Below are 23,198 nucleotides of genomic sequence, written 5' to 3' on the forward strand. Positions count from 1 at the left end.
TCTCTGTGCCTCCTCGCCAAGAGAGAGGTGAAGAAAATGGATTAATATGATTACAGTTTTGTGGTGTCAAGTGCCAGTGCTGAAGCAACTTGAAAATATTTTCCTCGCTTTTTGTGGAGGCGAATCACATGGGTTTTGGCAAGTTGCACCAGTTGGCCTTGATGGGCACTTATCAAGGATGTTGTAGCAGCAGATTTCCTGCACCAGCCTTTCCTTGATGGAGTAAGTAAAACGGTAAAGAATTTCACCCAATTATTAGCTTATAGAAGCAAAAATGAGTGCCTATCCAGTTGCACTGGATCATTACAAGTGGTGCTGTGGTCTAAACAACTGAGCCTCTTGGGCTTGCTGATCAGAAGATTGGTGGTTCGAATCCCCGCGACGGAGTGAGCTCCTGTTGCTCTGTCCCAGCTCATGGCAACCCAGCAGTTTGAAAGCATGTCAAAGTGCAAGTAGATAAATAGGTACTGCTGCAGCGGGAAGGTAAACGGCATTTCCGTGCGCTCTGGCACTCGTCATGGTCCTCTGTGCACCAGTAGCAGTTTAGTCATGCTGGCCACATGACCCGGAAAACGTTCTGTGGACAAACACTGGCTCCTTGGGCCAGAAAGCGAGATGAGCACCGCAACCCCATAGTCGCCTTTGATTGGACTTAACCATCTAGGGGTCCTTTACCTTTTACCTTTACAGCAATTGATCATTTATATTCCTGAAAAAAGAAGTGGAAGCAAAAAGACGGGTAACATTTTCTTCTAAGCTGATCTTCATTTTTCAGAATCCAGAGGTGTTTACATAGCATGCTGGTGCCCTCTGCTGACCTTCCATGTGAATGCTGCTTGGGCAGTCTTCTGCATTCAAGCGCATGGCCCTATAATAGTGAATAATCAAGAAATTGTGTAATAAGTGAGGTCCCTCCCCCGCTTTTGGTGTCTCTTGAAAACAGGTTGTAGGGGCTGAGCTGGACTTATTCCTTCAGGCTTCAGTCCACAAGGCAGACTCACCTGGGAGCAAGTCCCATTGAACTCAGTGGGACTTAATTCTGAGTACACATGAATAGGATTGCACTGCACACCCCAGATTGTCCTATGAATGCTAACTGTGAATATTCCAATTATTTATGTCTTGATTTGCACCAGCTGGTCCTTCTGGTAGTCCTTCTGGTCTTCCTGACTAGCCTTCACCTTGGCTACAGTCCATATCTTTGTGCAAAAAGGTGTCACATGATAGTCTGTTAACAACAGTTTGTGCATGCTTTTCATGGGATTTATGGAGACATAGAATCATTCCAGAGCAGTCAGAACTTAAAGACTGCCAGGTACATCTAAAATAATTTGGACTGAGCAATTGGGCAAAATACTACCTACATGCTTCCTTGCCTTATAGCTTATTCCTTAAGCCTGTAGGAATATAGGAAGCTGCCTAACACTGAGTCTGACACATGGTCCACCTGCTCAGTATTGCCTACACAAACTGGCAATGGCCTCCCAGGATTTCCCGCAGGGTTCTCTCCCAACCCTACTCAGAGATGCCAGGGATTGAACCTAGACCTACTCCATGAAAAACTGGAGTTCCTTCAATGGGCTAAAGCTCACACTTCAGCTGTAGTGCTGTGGTCTGGCAGTGCCTAACTGGCAATAAGTTCCATAACTGTGGAGGGGATATAGAGAATGTCACCCTTTTAGGACAGGCCAGATTAGCTTCCTGAGATGATGGCCTCATTCGACCTAACAGCAAGGATGGCCCTATGGCCTTGGTTAGTACATGCTGTAATCACAGTGCATTGTTCCTGAGTGAAATCAAGAATCATCCCTTGGTGGAAGTTCTGGCACTGGTTTACTGGGACTTGAGGGAGTAGGCTGCATTCAGATGTCATGATAAACCATGGTTTGGTGTTACAAGATCAGGTTCTCCTGAACCTGATCTTAACCATGAAACAAATACTGGTATGGTTTTGTTTTGTTTTTAAAAAGAAACCACACAATTTACAAATGTTTTTCATTTAATTTACAGTATATGCCACTTTTCCAGGCAAAGTCAGACCAAAGCTGTTTGAACTACAGGTGTGTGTGTGTGTGTGTGTGTGTGTGTGTGTGTAATCTTGGTATTACAAAAGCAAAGAATAAAATAGATTCACAAAGTTGAAAACAAACTCAGAACTCCAATAATGGTAAATAAAGAATGGGGACAAAAGGTTTTTATCTCCTTGCAGCCACACTGAACAAAAAAAGGGGGAAAGGGAGCCTGCAGTCCCAAAGCTCTCTGTGCCTCATTTCTATGCTGTTCAGATGTCTATTTCTGTGGCACCTGGACCCAGCCTTTGCCTTTCTCTGCATAGGGTTAAGCATTAAAGGTTAAGACCACCCAGAACTTGCCAGGGGTGCTTCTGTGGGTACCATTATACGGAGAGGAAAGCCTGGCAATTGCATATGCACAAAATTTTAACTTGGCTCAGGGTACTAACTGATGGTGTGGTGTGTCAAATGCCTCACTCATCCACATTCTAAAATGTCACATTCTGTCTTGGGATAAACTTTGATTAAATCTTTTAATAGGAAAAGTGCAAATGGAACCACCAAGGACATTATGAAACCCTGATGCTTTATTAAGATTCTGATCAATGTTGCCTGAGGATAAGCTGCTGGGGAAGATTTTAGATCATTGCTGCACCAGAGCATCATGGGCCAGCCAATGCTATTTTGCAGCAGTAAGAATACCTGGCCAGGTAGAAAATGCCAGGAGTGAATTATCAGAAGCAAAGACTGGTGAATGGTCCTCATTTCCAACTGAGATTGTACGGCAGCCTATTTTCTATGGTTCTGCGTGTCAGGGGGCCTTGGAGAGCACTGTCTTGCACTATCTAAATCTGGATCTGTAAATTAGTTATAATAATATGCTTGGAGAAGCTGAGATTGAATAATATAGACGTATTATTAAGCCTCACCAGAAGACGAAATGTCATTTTGCAGCCAGCCCACTAGGTGAAGGGAGGAATGAATAGAATGGTTCTATTGTGCAGACACGCCAGATATTCTGCTGAATACTGAAACGGTAGCAAAAATCCGAGTTAAGGACAAAAGGCATAATAAATTTACAAAAATCTGTTGTTATGGATGTAATACTGGAGTATTTGTATTGGCAAAAAAATATTATTTTGCAGTAATTATCCAGAATACAAGCAGTCCAATAATCTGTCCTTAATAGGCCAAATCCTAGGCAGCAGCATGCTTCAACACATTTTGACCCAAATGTCTTCATCAGTGGCCTAAGATAACATCAGAGAAGCAAAGCATGACAAATGTGTTTTTTGAAAAAAAATCATTAACAGTTCGGCACATCTGGAATAAAAAACAGCCATACATAGTAACCACCAGAAGTAGCTGCTACACACCAATAATTTTCTATTCACTGTATTGAGGATAATTACTTGGTAAGTTTTAGGATGATTAATGTTGATGTTTGGGGTTTTATTGTTTTATTTAAAAACCCAGTTTATTTATATTTTGTTCTATTAAAAATACCATTAACAATAGCAGCAAAGAGCAATAATGTACCAGTACCTATTTTTGCATACATTGCAAATTAGCTGTACACTACCCTTGATAATCTTAATACTTTTTGTTACACAACAAGTAAATTTAACTAGTATAACATTCTTTACTTATCCCAAAGATCCATGAGTAGCCAGAATTATATTTTGTCCAAGGAACAAATCGGTACCTTTGACCACAGTGTCATCAACATGTGTTTACTTGTCTTGTTGCTTTTATGTGTGTAGTCAGTTTTTCCAGTAAATCAATTTGCCAAATCACGTTTGTTCATTCCTATAGTGAACCTTCCTCGTCTGACTTCCAATTTCATGCTGTCACTTCCCTAGTTGCTGCCAAAAGAAATGACAGCAAGTCTTTGTCAGGGAGATCTCTGTTTTGTCCATCAAAGATAGTTAAAAGTTCCATTGAAGTCTTATTGCAATGCAGTGACCTCTCACTTTGCTTTATTCTAGTCCCCTCCCCTCAGTATTTTTTAAATCACCTTACAACTTCACCATGTATGGATGAAATAACATTTCACTTTACATTATTTTCTCCAAGATTCCAAATGCATTGGTGTTATGTTGAAACATGCTGCACAGGATCACTGAGCATTTGTAAATATTATAATACAGAATCGTATTTATTAATGCCTATCCAAACCTTTCCAAACCTAGACAGCACCTTAAAAAGCAGAGACATCACCTTGCTAACAAAAGTCCGTATAGTTAAAGCTATGGTTTTCCCAGTAGTGATGTATGGAAGTGACCATAAAGAAGGCTGATCGCCAAAGAATTGATGCTTTTTAATTATGGTGCTGGAGGAGGCTCTTGAGAGTCCCATGGACTGCAAGAAGATCAAACCTATCCATTCTGTAGGAAATCAGCCCTGAGTGCTCACTGGAAGGACAGATCCTGAAGCTGAGGCTCCAATACTCTGGCCACCTCATGAGAAGAGAAGACTCCCTGGAAAAGACCCTGATGTTGGGAAAGATGGAGAGCACAAGGAGAAGGGGACGACAGAGGACAGGATGGCAGGACAGTGTTCTCGAAGCTACCAGCATGAGTTTGACCAGACTGTGGGAGGCAGTGGAAGACAGGAGTGCCTGGCGTGCTCTGGTTCAGGGGGTCACGAAGAGTCGGACACGACTAAATGACTAAACAACAACAACAAATCCAAACCTTTCACCCAAAGGAGCCAAGGGAAGCAGTTGCATTTTTAAAATACCTTTTCCCTAACCTGCTTTAATGCTGATTTTGGTTGCTAGGATTTCTTTTTTTGTTAAGGACCATTTGTGGCTCAGTCATTTGAACATTGAAACTGCTATGTGAATTACCATCTCTCACAATGTTTTGTGAATTAATTCCCTGGAGCTGTGCTGAAACGGGGGAGGGGGGCTTCCCCTCCCCATTGTTCATCCCCCCCCTGGGTTCTAAGAAAGGAGAGAAAAATGTTCACACCCATCATGTGCGGGCGACCCTAGCTTTGAAAGGAAATGCAACCCTGTTGCTGAGACAACCAAAGTGATGCTCTCACCTTGGCTGTGCTGTACGGTGGCAATTAAACTGCCATAGCACACAATGGAAAACAGAGACTCTCAGCCCTGTTGCTTTGACAATGGGGATGAGTTCCTCTCATTACCCCTTAATCTTGCAGCAACCAAGATGCAGAGACAGAGGCACCAGTAAAGGAGATGGATCAAGTCCAGGGCTCTAGGCTGACTACTGGCTGTCAGACAGGAGCCTTCAGAATAATCCTCTGGACTATGAGGGCCAGAGCTCAGATTCTCACAGGTGCCGAGACCGGAGCTCTGAGCATGAGCTGGAGGAACCAGATGCCTCCCACTACACTTCACTAGCCCAGTAGCACAGAGAGCACACTGGGAGGGAGGCAGTGGAGTGGAAGAGGAGTGTCTGTCTGCTGGCCAGGTGCTTGGCCCTTTAAAGCTCTGCATTTCCCCATGAGGTGGTGGAGCTTGGATGAGGTAGTCTTGAGACAGAGGGTTAAGCTGCAGGCTGCTCCCAACCCTTGTTGGAGTAACTTGCTCATATGGAGTTATCCATGGTCCTGCAATTTTTGACCAGCCTCACCTCCTTCTCTGTGGGATCCAGCGTTGGACTGGAACAGTGACAGTTTTCCCTCCCCTCCTAATTCAGAATGAGAGTAGTATAACTTGTCTTTAGTTTTCCCAAAAGCATTCTTCAAAGTGGATTTTCATATAATCATAGAACCAGAAGGGATCTCAATGGCCGTGTAAACCAACCCTGCGCCAATGCAGGGAATTCGTTAGCGCAGCATCTCATATAGGTGAACTCGGTTTCAGAACGTTTAATGAAGGAGAATCCACCACTTTCCAAGGAAGTCTTTCCCACTGTCAAGCAGCTCATACCATCAGGAAGCTCTTAAAATTGTTAGTCTCTTGTAATTTGAACCCATTGATTTGGATCTTATCCTCTGGAGCAGCAAAAAAAAACAAAAAAAACAAAAAAAACAAAAAAAAAACAAAAAAAAATTGCCCATCTGATATGTGACAACCCTTCAAATATTTCCAGATAGCTACCATGTCGCATCATAATAGTATCTTCTTGAGGTTAAACGTACTCAGTTCTTTCAATGATTCCTCACAGAACTTGGTTCTCAGCTATCTCATCACCTTTGCCACTCTGTTGTAGACTTATTTCCAGTTTGTCAAGTACTTTCTTAAACAGTGGTTCCCAGGACACACCTCACTGGTCTCACTGGTCCTGCCTTACATCCATCTTGAGTTATTTTTGTCTGGCTGGATGGTGTCCTTGAACTCTTGTATTGATTCTTGCTAATCTGAATGGAGGATAGCGAGAGCTGTGTGTAGGAAATAACCAGTTGCCTAGAAGGTAAATTTTATATTCATCCTTCCACCCACTTTTGCCTCTGAATCTTTCCACCTGTACCAGAGCTGCATATGGTCCTTGGATTGTAGCCCAGTAAGGAAGAAAAGACCACCCACACGGTATACAGAAATAAATATCGACATCCATCTAATGTGTTTTCCCCCCTGCATAACAAACAAAATGAAGCTTAGAGCAAACTGCAGGATGGACAGGAGGGGAGGTGGAAAAGCAGGGTGATTGAATTTCTAAAGCCGTAAACTGTCTTACTCCTAAGAAACACGCCTTTTTGTGTGTGAAGTGTTTAGCGTTTGTGAATCTAACCATCCTGTGAGGACAGCCAAGAATAAACTCTGACAGCCTCTGTGTACCTTCCTAGCTGGAGGCCTGAATTGATTAGCATTCTGGCTTGGAAAACAAACCAGGCTTACAGAGAACTTGACTGGGCTTTGCTGACAATTGCAAGTTGCTGTTTCGGAGCTGCTTTGTTTATGCACTGTGAACACCTGGTGTCTATTTGGTATCAGAACTTCAGTTTGCAGCATTGTTTGTCTTGAGAAGCAGGGATATCTCTGTCTTATAGAGTTAATTCATTATAGAATTTAGTCTTTTCCAGAATTTCTGAAAGTAAACATGTGAAGAAAGATCATGCCAGCTGTCTTTGTCCCTTAAATGATTTGTTTAGTATGCACAGAAGCTATGCCATTTGTCTCTCTCTTGCTGTGTAACTGTGAGACTTTGCTTTTGGAAGGAATCTCAGCTGCATACAGCCTGCTTATCTGTAGATTCTCTGCACAGAAAGTTAATTAATGGTGGAGATTGCAGAGACTGCAGGCATAATCTCTTTCTGTCTATTCACTACTGTATATGCATTTTTAGAAGGACTGGAAAAGTAGCCCAAATTGTATCTTCCAGGTGTTGCTGGACTACAACTCCCATTAGCCTGATAATAGTTTTGAAGAGAGTTGAAAGTTGCATTTGTCCACTCCTGATGATGCAGAACCTGCAGGTACGTTAGGAGGGTGTAGATCTGGTAAATACTCTGGGGCAGAGGGCAGAAAGGAGTGAGTCAGGCTCAGGATTCCCTAGAATAAGAGTGGTTAGCCTTTCAGGACCCTGGACAGAGCCCAAGAAGCTTGTAAAACGTTTAACATTTGTGCTAAGCACTTTCTGCCTCTTCTGCTATTTGACTATGCTTCCACACTGTCAGTATTTTGTGGGAGGGATTCAAGCACATACTGGAACTTTAGACTTTCACAATGAGAGAATAAGAAATACGTATTTTAAAAGGCGAAATTGACCCTTGGTGGTTTGGAAAGTGATGAGGAATTACCTTGAAAAGTGTGGGGTGGGGACAAATGATTAATGGGAAAATGTGTTAAGCACTGCACTGGCAAATCAGGGTGAATGTTCATTGTCATATAACCTCTTCATAATAAAATCAGGATGAATGCTCAATAAGGACCAGACATAATTTAACCGAAGTGTAACCTTGGTGCAAGAAAAACAGGAGGAATAGTCAATAAACACCTGAAGGGGCCCGTAAATGGTTTTACCCCTCCCTCCTCATTTTTCCTTTACAACCAACCTGGTTTAATATCCTTTATTTATTGGTGCTTTATGTTAATATTACATTTATTTTTGTATCTTAAAGGACTGGGTGTATATGACAAAGAACAAACTACTATATTTGTTCCTGCAGCCCTACTTTTTCACAGGGATAGAGTCTCGCTAAAATCAGTGCAACTTGGTTGGGACAAACTTACTTAGGACTGCAGGTATGCTTAGAGATGCTAGGCTGCAATGCCAAAAGATGAGCATGTGAACCTTTTTATTGACGTTAATGGAATGTGGAACACACTTTCTGTCTGGATTCAGTTTTGCAGGGTAGAATGGCAGCAAGCAGTTTCAGGGAGGCCAGGGGTGGCAACCTGAATAATTTTTTTGTGGTGGTGGTGGTGGGGTGAAGAATCAATCACAAGACATGGTGTGCACACACACCATCTGAATGGCAGTGCCCTTTAATGTGGGGGGGGGCCTTAAATATTTTATTGGGGGGAGGACAAGGGACCTTGGCCCCTAGGAGTTGGCTCCTGTGAGAGAGGCTAAATGGATTTACTGTTTTAACAGAGCAAAATTTTGGTTTCAGCTGTGAAACAAAACCATAAATGGCACACTTTGCACATGCTGCAGATCAGTTCTCAAATCACGGCAATGTCAAAACTGAAGTGGGTGTCCCATCTGCTGATGCTAACAGTGCACCGACAGCAGTCTCATTTCAGTGCCAAGCTAAGACCTGCCTCTTTATGGAGGCATTTGATTCATGCTAACTATCATCTGTATTGGGGTTGCCTAGCAGTTTGGTGATGCATTGCTTGATGTATTATGATTTTATGCTGTTATTTTATATTAGGGGTGGGGCCCTTTTTAAGTATGAGGGCTGGATTCCATTTGAGGAGAGCCTTCCAAATTAAAAAAAATAAAGGAAGGGTTCAGGCTTGCAATATGTTTAAAGAAAGCAGGGGAAGAAGAAAAGTGAGGAATTGGCTGTACCAAATAATGTCAACAACAACAATGCAACAAATACTATTTTTTGTGAATGGAAAGCAAGGTACAGTGCAGTAGTATCAATGTTTCCCTTTTGCACATATGTGTTATGAAGCTTCTTAGTGACATCACTGTTCTTGCCTTTTATTATAAAGGGACTGTATATTCTCTTGTATTCAGTCGGAGCTGAGGTGGATTAGATAGCCATGGGAGCTGGGAGCACAGCACCTCCTTCTGTCTCCAGACTGTTCTTCTCTTGACTAAAACAGACTAGGCATGATTAGATCCCTGCTGCTGCTGCTGCTGCTGTTTGTTTAAACCTATCTGTTGTTCCAGTGATGGAAGCATAGAATGTTAGAAGCAAAGTTGATTCCTCTCTCTGCCAGCCACAAAGGAAGATCCCTAGATCACTGCAGGATGCAGGTAAGGGGGGAAATGTTGTGGAAATAAATTCTAAATTTTACATTTCATGTCAGGAAAATTGGGTCTGTCTTGCAGATGAGTAGTTGTTGAAAGTGATGCAAAATTAACAGTTGTCTCTTGAGAAGCAAAGAAGAAGGAAAGGGGACAACAAACCTTGTATTATTTATATACAGGGAGTGTATGGTATATTCCTTGGCTTCATTAACTGTTTTTGCCTACTCTCATACCTTTGGGATATAACAGCCAGTCTTTAGTTTCTACAATTCCCTTCTTCCCCCAGCCTTGGGTAAATCCCATTCCATGGACCATGAAACACATTTTCAGATCAATGTAGGGCTGCTTTAGACCAATTCGTGGGTTGGATAGAGAACACACTTTAATGGTTATTTTCTTTTTTAAAGAGAGCTCACTCATATTGTTTATTTGTTTATGGCTGAATCCAGGGCTCTGTTACAGCATCAGCACCATCCCTGTTATTGTCATACTCTAGCCATGTGAATGGTGCTTTACAGAATATAAGAGGATAGGTGGTGATCAAGGAGCTTACAGTCTAAAATGGAACATGGAGGGATCAATGGAGGAAATGAAGGAGTAGCTGGGGTAAAGAGCGGAATGGATCTGCCAAGTAAGCCCCATTTTTAATATCAGATGTATGGGACTATGCTGGAATTACTCAGTAAGAAGGAAAATTAACTCTGCACACTTATTCATAGTGCTTTGCAATCATTGTCTTAACAATCCTTACAACACCCCTATAGGACAGATCAGCATTAGAATCCGCATATTGCAGGTGGGCAGAGACTTTCAGACTGTCGCTCTTTCAGGGTGAGATTCTATCACATACCAGCAAATTCAGTTAAAGTTGGCTTGGTGCTCTTGTGCAACAAACCACACTCCCGAAAGGGAAAATAAACTAGAAAATGTGGAATAACACTTGCCTTATGCAAAATCATATAACTTCAACACAAACAAATCAGCTTGAATGCTCAGCAAATATCTGACATTGCCTGCCCTCCCTGCAAACTTGTGCAAACAATTAAGTGTAAATCACCCATCAACAGATCATATGGATGTAGCCTTAGTGGCTGATCTATTGCAGCAGTGGCCTATTCTAGGAAATCTGGTACTTGAGGAAGGGCAAATAAATGAGCAGAAAGGAAATTTATACCCATACTTATGATCCTTCAAGAATGCCCATGGAGTGAGGAAGAAACCTCAGAACTGGAAGGATGCAGTTTCTGACTGCCTAGCCACTGTGTCAACATCAGCAGCCTGCACCTGGATCATCTAGCCAGTCAACAACACTGAGCTTCCATGGTACTTACTGGCGAGAATGGCTTTTGCCTGCATCTCTGCATCCTGGGAAGTTGCTGTTAGTTAGTTCATGGCTAGGGGATAGGAGAGATTTCAGTCAAGGGCTCCCCACCCTACCTGACAACTTACCTTTATCCACTACATCAGACATGAGGCACCTGTGACCCTCCAGATGTTGCTGGGACTTCAACTCCCATTGGCCCCAGCCTGCATTGCCAGCGGTAAGGGACGATGGGAGATGGAGTCCAAAAGCACATGGAGGACTACTGATCCCTCACCCCTGCACTGCTGCCTTATGTCTGCTCTCAGACTTTTATAGCACTTAGGAACTTTGCACCCACCCACTGGAACCATTAAAAAAAAAAAATATCCCTGATGCTTGAAGCTGGAGAGCTGGCAGCAAATACAAATTCAGGGCCTGGGTCCTCAATAGCTCAGTTTCTGCCTTGTATGACATCTGATTGCTTTTAGCACTTGTTTCCTTCCCCCCCTTGAATTAGTGCCTTGGCTGCTTTGGTTTGGTGCTTTATCTGCTATTTTGTTGTTGTTTACAGGGCTTCCAATCCTGCTGTTGCTTTGTTTCAGGTTTTTAAAATATTTATCTTTGTTAGCCACCCTGAGGCTTCAGTGATTAGTCGCAATATAAATCTTGACACAAATAAAAATAAATCAATGGTATAAAATGTGCTCCAAATGATGAGTCACTGATAAGACTCTTGCAGCTGCCTTTTGGGGCCAGGCAGCATTTCTGGAGGCTCTTCAAAGGCAATGCGGGGACCTCATCTGGACACTGCCAAGGCATGTGTGAATGTGGCTAGGTTGGAGCTCTGCCATAAAGGGTGAGGATAAGGTACCAACCTAAAGTCAGGAAACCCACCTCAAGCCATCTGCAAACCTACTTTACCAAAGGTGCCTCCAGACTGTTGCTATTCTTCAGGAAGGATTACAGGACATACCTGAAATTTTGTTGTTTAGTCATCTTAGTCGTGTTCGACTCTCCTTGACCCCATGAACCAGAGCATGCCTTGGAAACTCTCACTTTCTTCTCAAAGCTTTCCCTTTTTTATGTCCATGGAGTTTTCCTGGCAAAATACTGGAGTGGTTTGCCAGTTCCTTCTCCAGGTGGATCACATTTAGTCTAATAATAATAATAATAATAATAATAATAATAATAATAATAATAATTTATACCCCACTCTCCCCGGCCAGAGCCATGCTCAGGGTGGCTAACAACAGTAAAAATTACAGTAAAAACATAATGAGGAAAAAACCCCAATTTAAAGCACAGGTTAAAATGCAATTTAAAATGCAGCCTCATTTTAAAAGTAGCCCATAGATCAAAACCATAAGGGGAGGGAAACATAAGGGTCAGACTAAGTCCAAACCAAAGGCCAAGCAGAACAGCTCTGTCTTGCAGGCCCTGTGGAAAGATGTCAAGTCCCACAGGGCCCTAGTCTCTTGTGACAGAGCGTTCCACCACATCGGGGCCAGTACTGAAAAGGCCCTGGTTCTAGTTGAGACCAATCTAACCACCTTGTGACTTTGGACCTCTAAACTCTCTGCTATGACCTGTCTGTCTTGGGTGGCCCTGCACGGCATAGCTCATAGTTTCTTGGAGTTATTCAAGCCCCTTTGCCACAACAAGACAGTGTTCCATGAAGGGGACCAGAAATTTAGGTTTGCACAATTGAAGTGGAATGAAGGGCTCTGTTGTCCTAGTGCAGGGGGAGTGAGCATGAGGTCAACAGGCCAATGTTGACCTGCCAGTGGTTCCATTTAGGCCCATGAGCCCGTTTTCCTGAAACCACACCCGGCTATTAATCAGCAGACATTACCCAAACCAGACAGAAAGCAGGACTGACATCCCTGGATGCCAATCCTGCCTTGTTTAGGTGCACAAGGTTCCCAGCTGGATTTTAGGTGCTTGGGAATCACTGCACAAGGGATTTTGGCAGGTGGGTGGGATAAGCTGTATCTGAGGTTGTCTTTTTCTGCACCTCCAGTTGGACAATATTCATGTCTATTTGCTGTAACCAGAACCGTGTACCACATTCCTTGTGGTGTTGCACTATGGAGTCAGAAAAAACCCCAATTTCCTTCCCACTGGAAACATACAGGGATAATAAAACAAACATATCGTGTCATGAGGAGCAGGCTGCAAGCTCTCACCCCAAAATTCCAGGCATACTCTTAGAGTTCCTTGGAACGCAGAGATCAATGATCTGGTGCATCATTCAGAGGTGTGCTAAAGGGTCATTGGCAATGTTGCAGAAGATCGTGTAGAATAGTTGTTTAGGTTTCTGGCTGTCACTCAGCCACGGGTACATGCACGTGAAATGTTGCCATCAGTTTCCTCAGTGCGATTGTGATAGGCTTGGGGTCTGCCTTTTAGAGTCTGTGATGGAACTGCTTGCATTTACACAATGTCTAGGTTTGCTGCAACATCTTACTTGCTTACAAGAAATACAGAGATCACACAGAAAAGCACTGACTTTGCTTAAAGAGCAGTCAATGCATTTCAAAAATCTAAGGCAAAACATGGAATTGATTGGGGTTTATTATTATGGGTTGCCTCCAACACTAGTCATATTCAGAGTAGACCCACTGAGGTGAAATAGAGATGACTAAATTATATCCATCAATTTCAATAGGCTTACTCTGAGTCAATCTTAACTGACTACAACTCTATGATACTTCTATCTCTAAAGCCTTCCTTCTATTTCATTCTATCCTATCGCACAAAATATTGGAGTAATTAAATGCTTGTTTGGTTGGTTTTAAAGATCTGTACCCTGCTATTCAATCAAACTGATGCCTTGATGGTTTATAATAGATTCAAGAGTACAGTACAAAGCAATTAAGAGACAATTCAAATCAGCTCAGCAAGACATCTGCTTAATAAACAGCCTGAGCAAAACAACATTATGTTAAATAAGCAAATCTATCCATGCTTAATCATTTTCTGATCTCAGAACATGCGCTTCCTTGACATGGAATTCAGGTTTTTAGGTTCAAAATCTGGAGTGGGGGCAGCAGCTGGCATTCAGACAGCCCTATCTTAATAGAATATCTGGTCTTTTCACCTTGCCCTATAGGTCGCAGAAGTACAGGCTTCTTGGTAAATGCTTATATTGCCAGAAGAACAAGACTTTTGATTCTTCTATATGCTCCTGCTTCATCTTAGCCTCCTGTGTTCAGACTTGAGGAAGAGGAAAGTGCACTTGGTTGCTGGAGAGAAGCTTTTGTGCACTTGCAAAAATTAGTTTCCCTTGAAATACTGAGAAAGTGACTGACCGCTGAGAAAGAGCACTCCTTTGACAAAGATGTGTTTTTCTATACCTGGAAAATGTGATGGGGAGATCTGATCTTTCTTCCTTTCCTTTCCTTTCCTTTCCTTTCCTTTCCTTTCCTTTCCTTTTTCCTTTCCTTTCCTTTTTCCTTTTTCCTTTCCTTTTTCCTTTTTCCTTTCCTTTCCTTTTTCCTTTCCTTTCCTTTTTCCTTTCCTTTCCTTTCCTTTTTCCTTTCCTTTCCTTTTTCCTTTCCTTTCCTTTTTCCTTTCCTTTCCTTTTTCCTTTCCTTTTTCCTTTTTCCTTTCCTTTCCTTTTTCCTTTCCTTTCCTTTCCTTTTTCCTTTCCTTTCCTTTTCCCTTTCCTTTCCTTTTCCCTTCCCTTCCCTTTTTCCTTCCCTTCCCTTTTCCCTTCCCTTCCCTTTTCCCTTCCCTTCCCTTTTCCCTTCCCTTCCCTTCCCTTTTCCCTTCCCTTCCCTTTTCCCTTCCCTTCCCTTTTCCCTTCCCTTCCCTTCCCTTCCCTTCCCTTCCCTTCCTTTTGACACCTGCTTATTAAACAGGAGAATAATTACAAGACTGAATGGCACCCACCCCCAGATAATTGTAGACCGGTTGCTTTCATTAGGTACTTAAGCTAATTAGACAAATAGAGCAGCAATGGAATGCCAGTTGTGGTGGGCATTAAGTCTTCACTCCTGGGTGCCTTTCCTCTTGTTCTTGTTTTTCTCATTAATGTCTTGCCTGGTGATTAAAAAGCTGTTTACCTTATTTCATTGCATTCCAAATTAAGCTGTCCATATCGTGGCAGGTTTCCTGCAAGTGCCTCAGAGAATGCAGCCTCTGTCTTCAGGAACCATTTAAACATCACAGCAGTAGAAGCTCTCAGAAAAACCACTGCCCCATTTGCACTGCTTCCTGGGTCAGTGTCAGCGGTGGGGTCAGCTCCTCGGACAGCTGGCAGGGCTCAACTTGCTGAAGCAGGGCCATTTCCTCACATTCGCTCTGGGGGCTCGTTCGCGCTATATGGCCTAATCCTCAGAGTGGCTGGGTGCCATGTTGATTTCCAAGAATGACCCCAATGCAGCATCACTTTGGAGGAATTATGAGAAATTAAAATGGCAGCTCCCAGCCACTCAGTGCTGCTTGAAGTGCTACTGTGCCCATTGCTACTACCCGGTAAGCTTGTGAGGAGCCACCAACAGAGTAAGGGGTTCACCAGAGCAGTGTTTCCCAACCTTGGGCCTCCAGATGTTTTTGGCCTACAACTCCCATCATCCCTAGCTAGCAAGACCAGTGGTCAGGGATGATGGGAATTGTAGTTCAAAAACAGCTGGAGGCCCAAGGTTGGGAAACACTGCACCAGAGGATGCTTTGCCCACTGCACTGTTAAACCTAGAGCCAGTCCTGGGTGGTGTAAATCTGAAAAACCTATTACCAAAAACATTAGGCCTATTTACGTTTTTGTTTGCTTTTAATTATTCATTAAAATGTTTATATATTGACTTCCATCAATACACGGGCTGGTTACAATAAGCAATTAAATGAACGTCATAGTTTAATATTTAATAATAAAAAGCAGAGGTGCACAGTAGATCCAGAGGGATTCAGGGGGAATTAGGGGCTTGTCAGAGGTGATGCAGGATTGCTATGGAGCAGTATGAGTTGAATGCTTTCATCCAGAAAGTGAATCCCTTTTAGGTCTTGCCACCCAAACATCAACTTCAAAGGTGCTTAAAAGTCCCTGGGCCTATTTGTCTGCAATCTGGCAGGTTTCTTACCCAGGGGCACCTCTCTCATGTCTGCAGTTTTCAGATGCATTGCTGACAGAATAACAAGGTGGATTTGGGCACAATGTTGTTGTGTTTGTTTGTTTGTTTTTAGCTGCAACAAGGCCATTCTTCTTCAAGATGGCACACAGGTTGTGGAGAAGATGACGCTTCCCTGCAGCAATCGCAGTAGAAGACCTGCAACTGATCTGCATGCCTGCAAGCACCCAGAAAGCACTGCTCTGCAGTTATCCCCTCTGGAGAAAGAGAAGGAGCCTCATCAGGTGTTGGATGGGATGGGCAAAACAGGAAGTGACATAATGGGCTCCCTACGTATGTGTATGTCTCTGGTGCAGCCTTTTCAACATCAGGTGTGAAAAGCCTAAAGCAACTGATGTTCTGCTCTGCAGAGTGGCAGGGCTCAGCCAAACAAGGGGAGGTTTAAGCTGGAAACAAGGTAAAATGGGACAATGTATGGTTTGGCCCCAGGGCAGGACGTTGCCTATGCTCTGGGAAACACAGTTGTTTCAGCAATGAAAACGCTGAAGCAGAGCCCTTTCATAATAGTAGCACCAGCAGGTGCATCCTAATTTTGTACCTGAAAGGTTCCCCTTATTCAAACCATCCACGTTAACTTGTGATTTCTCTTTTGTATTTCCCAGGTGAGAGCCAAATTCTTGCCACACTATGGAGACCCCTGAAGGCAGCACTAACCAAACAACCTACTCCTTGGGAAATGCCAAAAGGAACATGACTTATGCCCCATACTACTCTCACTCACCACCTGTTGCCGCCATCTACATTGTCGCTTACCTGTTCATCTTTGCCTTGTGCATGGCTGGGAACAGCCTGGTTTGTTTCATTGTACTGAAAAATAGCCGGATGAGGACAGTCACCAACCTGTTCATCCTCAACCTGGCCATCAGTGATCTGCTGGTGGGCATCTTCTGTATTCCTACCACACTAGTTGACAATTTGATCACAGGTAAGCCAAAAGGTGGTGGTGGTGGCGGGGCATAGGATGGCTAAGCTCAGCCTCTTGGTTTCTGGGGAAAAATTCACCTTCATGGCCCCCTGCAGTCTTCCCAGAAGCACCTGGTTTGCTGTGGGTTACATGGACCTTTGGCTTCTTATGTTCTTTCTTTTTTTTAAATAGTATTTATTGAAGCTTCAACAAGAAAAAAAGTTACAAAAATGATACAAAGAAAACACAAAAAGTACAGACATAAAAAAACAAAAACAAATCCCTCTTTCTATATCTTACAGTTCATTTACTTATTTTCATGACTTCCTCGCACCTCCCTTTTTTGTATTTCAATTCAAATAGTTAGTTCAGCAAATCCATACCCTCTTTATTTTCTCTTAGTTCTTTATCTTCATTTATTATAACTTCAAATTTTCATCTAATATCAATCAATTTTTACATATTCCTTTTAACCTTATCACTAAGACCGCTTCGTTTCATTCCAACATCATTTTAACATTCAATAATTTTACAGTGTTTCTGTAAATAGTCTTTAAATTTCTTCCAATCTTCTTCCACCAACTCTTCTCCTTGGTCTCGGATTCTGCCAGTCATTTCCGCCAATTCCATATAGTCCATTACTTTCATCTGCCATTCTTCCAGAGTGGGTAGATCTTGTGTCTTCCAATACTTTGCGATAAGTATTCTTGCTGCTGCTGTGGCATACATAAAGAAAGTTCTATCCTTCTTTGGCACCAGTTGGCCGAACATGCCCAGGAGAAAGGCCTCTGGTTTCTTCAGGAAGGTATATTTAAATACCTTTTTCATTTCATTATAAATCATCTCCCAGAAAGCCTTAATCCTTGGGCACGTCCACCAAAGGTGAAAGAATGTACCTTCGGTCTCTTTACATTTCCAGCATTTATTATCGGGCAAATGATAAATTTTTGCAAGCTTGATTGGTGTCATGTACCACCTGTATATCATTTTCATAATATTCTCTCGTAAGGCATTACATGCCGTAAATTTAATACCTGTGGTCCACAACTGTTCCCAGTCAGCAAACATAATGTTATGTCCAACATCTTGTGCCCATTTGATCATAGCAGATTTTACTGTTTCATCCTGAGTATTCCATTTCAACAGCAAGTTATACATTCTTGATAATATCTTAGTTTTGGGTTCTAGCAGTTCTGTTTCCAATTTTGATTTTTCCACCTGGGAACCATTTTTTTTGTCCAAATTGTAGGCCTCCCTTATTTGAAAATAATGAAGCCAATCTCGCACTTTATCTTTTAGTTTCTCAAAACTCTGCAATTTCAGTTTATCACCCTCCTGTTTCAACATTTCCCAATATTTTGGCCAATTGGCCTCCATATTGAGTTTTTTCAGAGCCTTCGCTTCCATAGGTGATAGCCACCTTGGGGTGGCTTCTTATGTTCTTATGGGGAAAGAGGGAAATGTTCCCAGATCATGTACTTGACCCCTGCTAAGTTGGTTGCACTTACCTCCCACTGAATTCAAGGGGGCAAGGTTAGTCAGGGCTTAAATTCAGCCCCATTTATTCCAAATGAAACTAATTTCAATGGGTAACTTGTATCCAATATTAGTCACACTCAGAGAAGACCCACTGAAATTAATGCACATGACACAGGTTTAATGGGTCTACTCTACATAGAGCTTAGTTGGCCACAACCCAGTTGGCCTTGATCCAACCCCATAACACAATGAAAGGTGGTTTAGAAATGTAATTATTATTAATGATAGTGATGATGATGGTGTAAGGGCTGATTCATACAACCCTCACTTTCATGCTGAATGTTGACTTGACATCATGATAAAACAGAAAGCAGCTTGGAAGGATGGGACTTTGAGTAGAGAATAATAGTATTATTTATTATTATTTATTAAATTTGCATATTGCCCTATACCCGCAGGGCTCAAGGCGGTTACAACATAAAATCACAATATAAAAACACAAAATAACATAATCCTCTTTGAAAGCCATCAAAGTTAGTGGCCATTGTGTGAGTGAATTTCCATAGTTTTTGGCTATGCACATTGCGAAGAAGTCCTTATTTTTGTCTGCCATGAATGCTTCAACATTCAGCTGCATGGAGTCCACGAGGGTTATGAAAGGAAAAAACTTTTCTCTATCCACTTTCTTGATGCCATGCATATTTTTTTACACCTCTACCATGTTGTCTCTTGCCTGTCCTTTTTTCTAAATGGTCAGCAGGGAAAAGATTAAGCATCATTCTCTCCTGCTGCTGTGCAAGTCATAACCTCCTCTAAGCTGCTTCTCACTTTTTGAAAAGCAGCTGAGCCATGCTGGAGATGTATTGGTGACGAGATTTTCACAGTGGAGAGAGACCACCTGCATGTTAAATAGATAGAATCAGCTGGTAAAACTAGCCTCTCTCTAATGTCTGCTGAACTCTGTCTCATGGCCCCCAACTGCTTGCTTCCTCCTAGGATGGCCTTTCAGCAATAGCGTCTGCAAGATGAGTGGCCTGGTGCAGGGCATGTCTGTTTCGTCATCTGTCTTCACTCTGGTGGCAATCGCTGTGGAAAGGTAAGAAGAAGGTGAGGTCCTAAAGCAGGAATGGGGAGCAGATGTTGAACTCCAGCTCCCAACAGCCCCAGCCAGCATGACCAGAAGAAAGGGATGATGGGAGTCGGAGTCTAGCAACATCTGGAGGGCCACCGGTTCCCCACTCTTGCCAGAAAGGGAGAGCACACAGGTTTGCTGTGAGATCAAGCTCAGTTCCCATGCATTTGGGGCCAAGGAAGGAGGAAACTGATGCCCATCACCCTTCTTTCAAACAAATGAGCCAAGTTCCATAGGTCAGATGCTTAATGTGTTATGAGGTGTCTGTTCTCAGTTCAGTGGATAGGACTGGGTCAGCTCACCCATATGACCTGTCCATGGGGACTGTCACTTGTCCCATGCAATCACCGAGTGTGTCATCCACCCCAGCAGCAGTGACCAGACAATCTGTGAGCTGTGGTGAGGGAGGCTTAGTGGGTGCTGAAGACCTTGAGTCCTGATAAAAGGGTATTTGCTTGGCCCCTTCCTGGTCAGAGTCTTATCCTGAGGCCAAATGATGCTAAGTGTTTCCACTTAAAGGAACTATAGGTGTTTGGGACTGCCAAATTTATTGTGACAGCAATCCTCCTGTGTTTTAAATAGTTGCATGACTGACAGCAAAATAGCAGGTCTTCCCCACTTGCTCCATCCTCATGTTGGGCACAGTGTCAAGGAGCTTATAAAGCTGCAGGACTGAGAAGGAAAGTGCCAGTGACAAGCTATGATGCGGGATGAGACCTTGTGAGATGGGAACTTGTGGTGGCACCCCATCTACGGAATAAAATGTATTCATTCATCTGTGCTGAAGGTCAATGCATTCATTTGCCCAATCATCTGATCAACACTCCATGGTACCTCATTTCATTAACATGGTACCCTCTAGCAGTTGTGAACTTCCATTAGCCCCCAGCCAGCACAGATCTGGAGGACATCAGATTGGTGAAGACTGGATTAGAGGATTCATCCACTATATCCTTTGCATGTAGGTTAATCTTTTTGAGCATGAGCGGTTGGGGGCTAGAGATAATGTTTGAGGTAGCGAATGAGTGTTGAGGTTGCATAGAATGGATGGTGAATGAGACATGTGGGTTGAAATTTTACATTATGCTGCCTTGTAATGCTCTCCGATTTCATTGATATAAATAGCGTGTTTATGTATGAATATTTGTTTTGCAAAGTCTTTTCTGCATTAAATTTATTTACCTAGTGTAAATCTGCATTTATACTTATTTACCTAGTGCAAACCACTTTGATATCTCAGACAGGAAGCTGTCTATAAATGCAAATAATAAACAAATAATATTAAATTATGGTGGTTGAGGCCAGCTTAGCCTCTTTATTTCCTTGCCCCTCAGAATGGCCCATTTTGGCCAGATAGAAAGCATATATTTTATGTTCCTCCCTTCTTGCATAGTAGTCATTCCCCTACTTGTATTCTTCCTCCCTTTTTCCTCTGCAGGTTCCGCTGCATTGTCTACCCATTTAAATCCAAACTCAGCCTCTTCCAGGCACTCAATACCATTGCTATCATCTGGGTACTGGCTATTACCATCATGTGTCCCTCTGCTATCAAGCTCACAGTGGCTCAGCAGGAGGACAGCTACACGGTATACAATGGCAATCAGAGCATGACCTACCCCTTGTATTCATGCTACGAGGCTTGGCCCAATAGTGAAATGCGCAAAGTCTACACCACTGTGCTTTTTGCCCACATCTATGTTGTCCCGCTGACCCTCATCACATTCATGTATGGCCGAATTGGGCTCAAGCTGTACAGGTCCTCAGGCCCAGTGAGTCAGCACGAGGTAGTTCACAAAGGTCAGTGCAACATGGCAGTTTCTAGAAGGAAGGTGAAGGTCATCAAAATGCTTGTGCTCGTGGCTCTGCTCTTCATGCTCTCCTGGTTACCTCTGTGGACACTAATGCTGCTCACGGACTATGCCAAGCTGGATGAGCAGCACATAAATCTCCTTGCGAGTTATGTTTTCCCCTTTGCGCACTGGCTGGCTTTCTCCAACAGTAGCGTCAACCCCATCATCTATGGCTACTTCAATGAGAACTTCAAGAAGGGCTTCCAGGCAGCCTTCAAACTCCAGACCTGCTCTGATGAAATGGTCCATCAAGGGGTCTATGCCGAGCGCACAACCGTCAGCACCAGTGGCTTTGGTACCCGGAATAAAATCTTCACTGATGGGGAGTCCTCCGATTCAATGTGCTTGAAGAACCTGCCCCCTCAAGCTCCTTGTGGCCCACAGGCTGGACATGGCCAGGGACAAGGACCAGGAATACTGCTGCAGGATGTCAATGACATCACACCCCTGAGCAAGGTTTGCAAAGCTTGGGATGCCTGAGGAGGGTTGAGTCAGCAGATTTTTCTGGGATCATTCCGTTCCTGCAACTGCATTTGCCTCACATGAATGGATGGGGATATTTGGGTGGCCACTCATTTGTATTTTCTGTGAACTGAGCATGTTGTGGCAGTTCTTTCTACAATCATTAGAAAGAAAAAAAACATATGGAGGGAGTTTGACTTCCCTTGCCTGCCCCCAAATCCTGTATTGGAAGCCCAAACAAATATGGATTTAAAAAGAGAACAGAATTTTTCATTTATTATTTCCCCTGTTCAGCCTGTTGTTTTATTTTTCTTTCTACGTACATACCTTTAAAGCATATTGAAAGCACATTCTTTCTCTCAAGGAATTCCAGGCATTGTAGTTTTTAAGGGTTGCTGGGAATTGTCAGTTCTGTGAGGGGTAAACAACAGTGCCCATAATTCTTTGAGGGAAAGAAAGTGCTTTGAAAGTGCACTTAAAGGTACAATATGTACGCAGCCTTCTAGCTTCAAGTCTGGCATTCTTTTCTACTCTTCCTGGGTGCATATTGGATGAAAAAGGAGGATTTGGATACAGAACATTCAAGCTCTTCTCATCTGCCCTGATATGCCCTGATATGTCATTTTTTAACCCCCCTATGGACATGAAAGCATTGCTGGCGGTACATCTGCATTGGTGGACTTTTCTGTCACTGTGTGATGGGGGCTTCATTCGGAATTCAAGTGCCACCCTAGTGGTATGATGAGCTGCAGGATAGTAGTCCAAGTGGTTTTGCAAATATTTTTCTGCCCGGTTTTGGACATTCAGATACCAAGTGTATAACACCAGAGATGTTGCTAGATATTGAAAGGATTTTGAGCAGGGGTCAACAGAGCACAAATTTGCAGTAAATAAAACAAGTGGTCATTTATATGCACAGGTGTAAACATCTGAGCAACTTTCAGAGAAAAAACAACAACTTTCAATGGAGAGTATTCAAAAGAATGAAAGTGGCTATTGTTGTGTGAAGAAGTTAAGAGGTGCATGTTGTGGTAACCTTAGTGCCATTGCTTAGCAATGTCAAGAACAACACTGTGCTTTCATGTTTCCAAGGAAGAATCTCAGTTACTTGTACAGTCTACAACACAGGGAAGATAGAGTAAAGGGAATAATAATAATAATAATAATAATAATAATAATAATAATAATAAATTTTATTTATATCCCGCCCTCCCCAGCCGAAGCTGGGCTCAGGGCGGCTAACAACAATAAAACAGTACAAAAGTACAGCACAAACAACACTCTAAAATCATTCATTATAAAATTAATTAAATTCAAGCCCCTGGCCACCATTGGGCCAGAGCTCTGCGAAGATTGCCGAGGGAGGGAATCAGCCTGGCGGAACAGCTCTGCCTTGCAGGCCCTGCGGAAAGATGTCAAGTCCCGCATGGCCCTAGTCTCTTGTGACAGAGTGTTCTACCAGGTCGGAGCCACAGCCGAAAAAGCCCTGGCTCTAGTTGAGGCCAGCCTAACTTCTCTGTGGCCTGGGACCTTCAAGATGTTTTTATTTGAAGACCGTAAGTTTCTCTGTGGGGCATACCA

At 42.9% G+C, this 23,198-nt stretch overlaps 1 protein-coding gene across 2 annotated transcripts; it reads left to right on the plus strand.

Annotated features, from left to right (window-relative positions):
- Window positions 1-9,153: 9,153 nt before the first annotated feature.
- Window positions 9,154-22,253, plus strand: LOC309331235 (neuropeptide FF receptor 1-like). Of its 2 annotated transcripts, none has more exons than XM_081843344.1 (5): window positions 9,154-9,364; window positions 15,846-16,187; window positions 16,393-16,715; window positions 19,170-19,269; window positions 20,744-22,253. In XM_081843344.1, exons 3-5 carry the CDS (start codon window positions 16,418-16,420, stop codon window positions 21,633-21,635), a joined length of 1,290 nt encoding a protein of 429 aa, XP_081699470.1. In that variant the 5' UTR covers window positions 9,154-9,364; window positions 15,846-16,187; window positions 16,393-16,417; the 3' UTR covers window positions 21,636-22,253. The 2 variants fall into 2 exon arrangements, with proteins under 2 accessions (XP_081699470.1, XP_081699471.1); XM_081843345.1 differs by having other exon boundaries at window positions 15,846-16,014.
- Window positions 22,254-23,198: the final 945 nt, after the last annotated feature.

Source organism: Podarcis erhardii, assembly GCF_964252035.2.
Source record: "Podarcis erhardii genome assembly, chromosome: 16".
Lineage (NCBI taxonomy): Eukaryota > Metazoa > Chordata > Lepidosauria > Squamata > Lacertidae > Podarcis > Podarcis erhardii.

Bases quoted from the DNA above. Each gene is read 5' to 3' on its own strand.
- LOC309331235 (XM_081843344.1), top strand. From the start codon at position 16,418: ATGGAGACCCCTGAAGGCAGCACTAACCAAACAACCTACTCCTTGGGA. The intron at 16,716-19,169 runs GTAAGCCAAAAG...GCTTCCTCCTAG, and splicing joins AGTTGACAATTTGATCACAG to GATGGCCTTTCAGCAATAGC. The intron at 19,270-20,743 runs GTAAGAAGAAGG...TTTCCTCTGCAG, and splicing joins GTGGCAATCGCTGTGGAAAG to GTTCCGCTGCATTGTCTACC.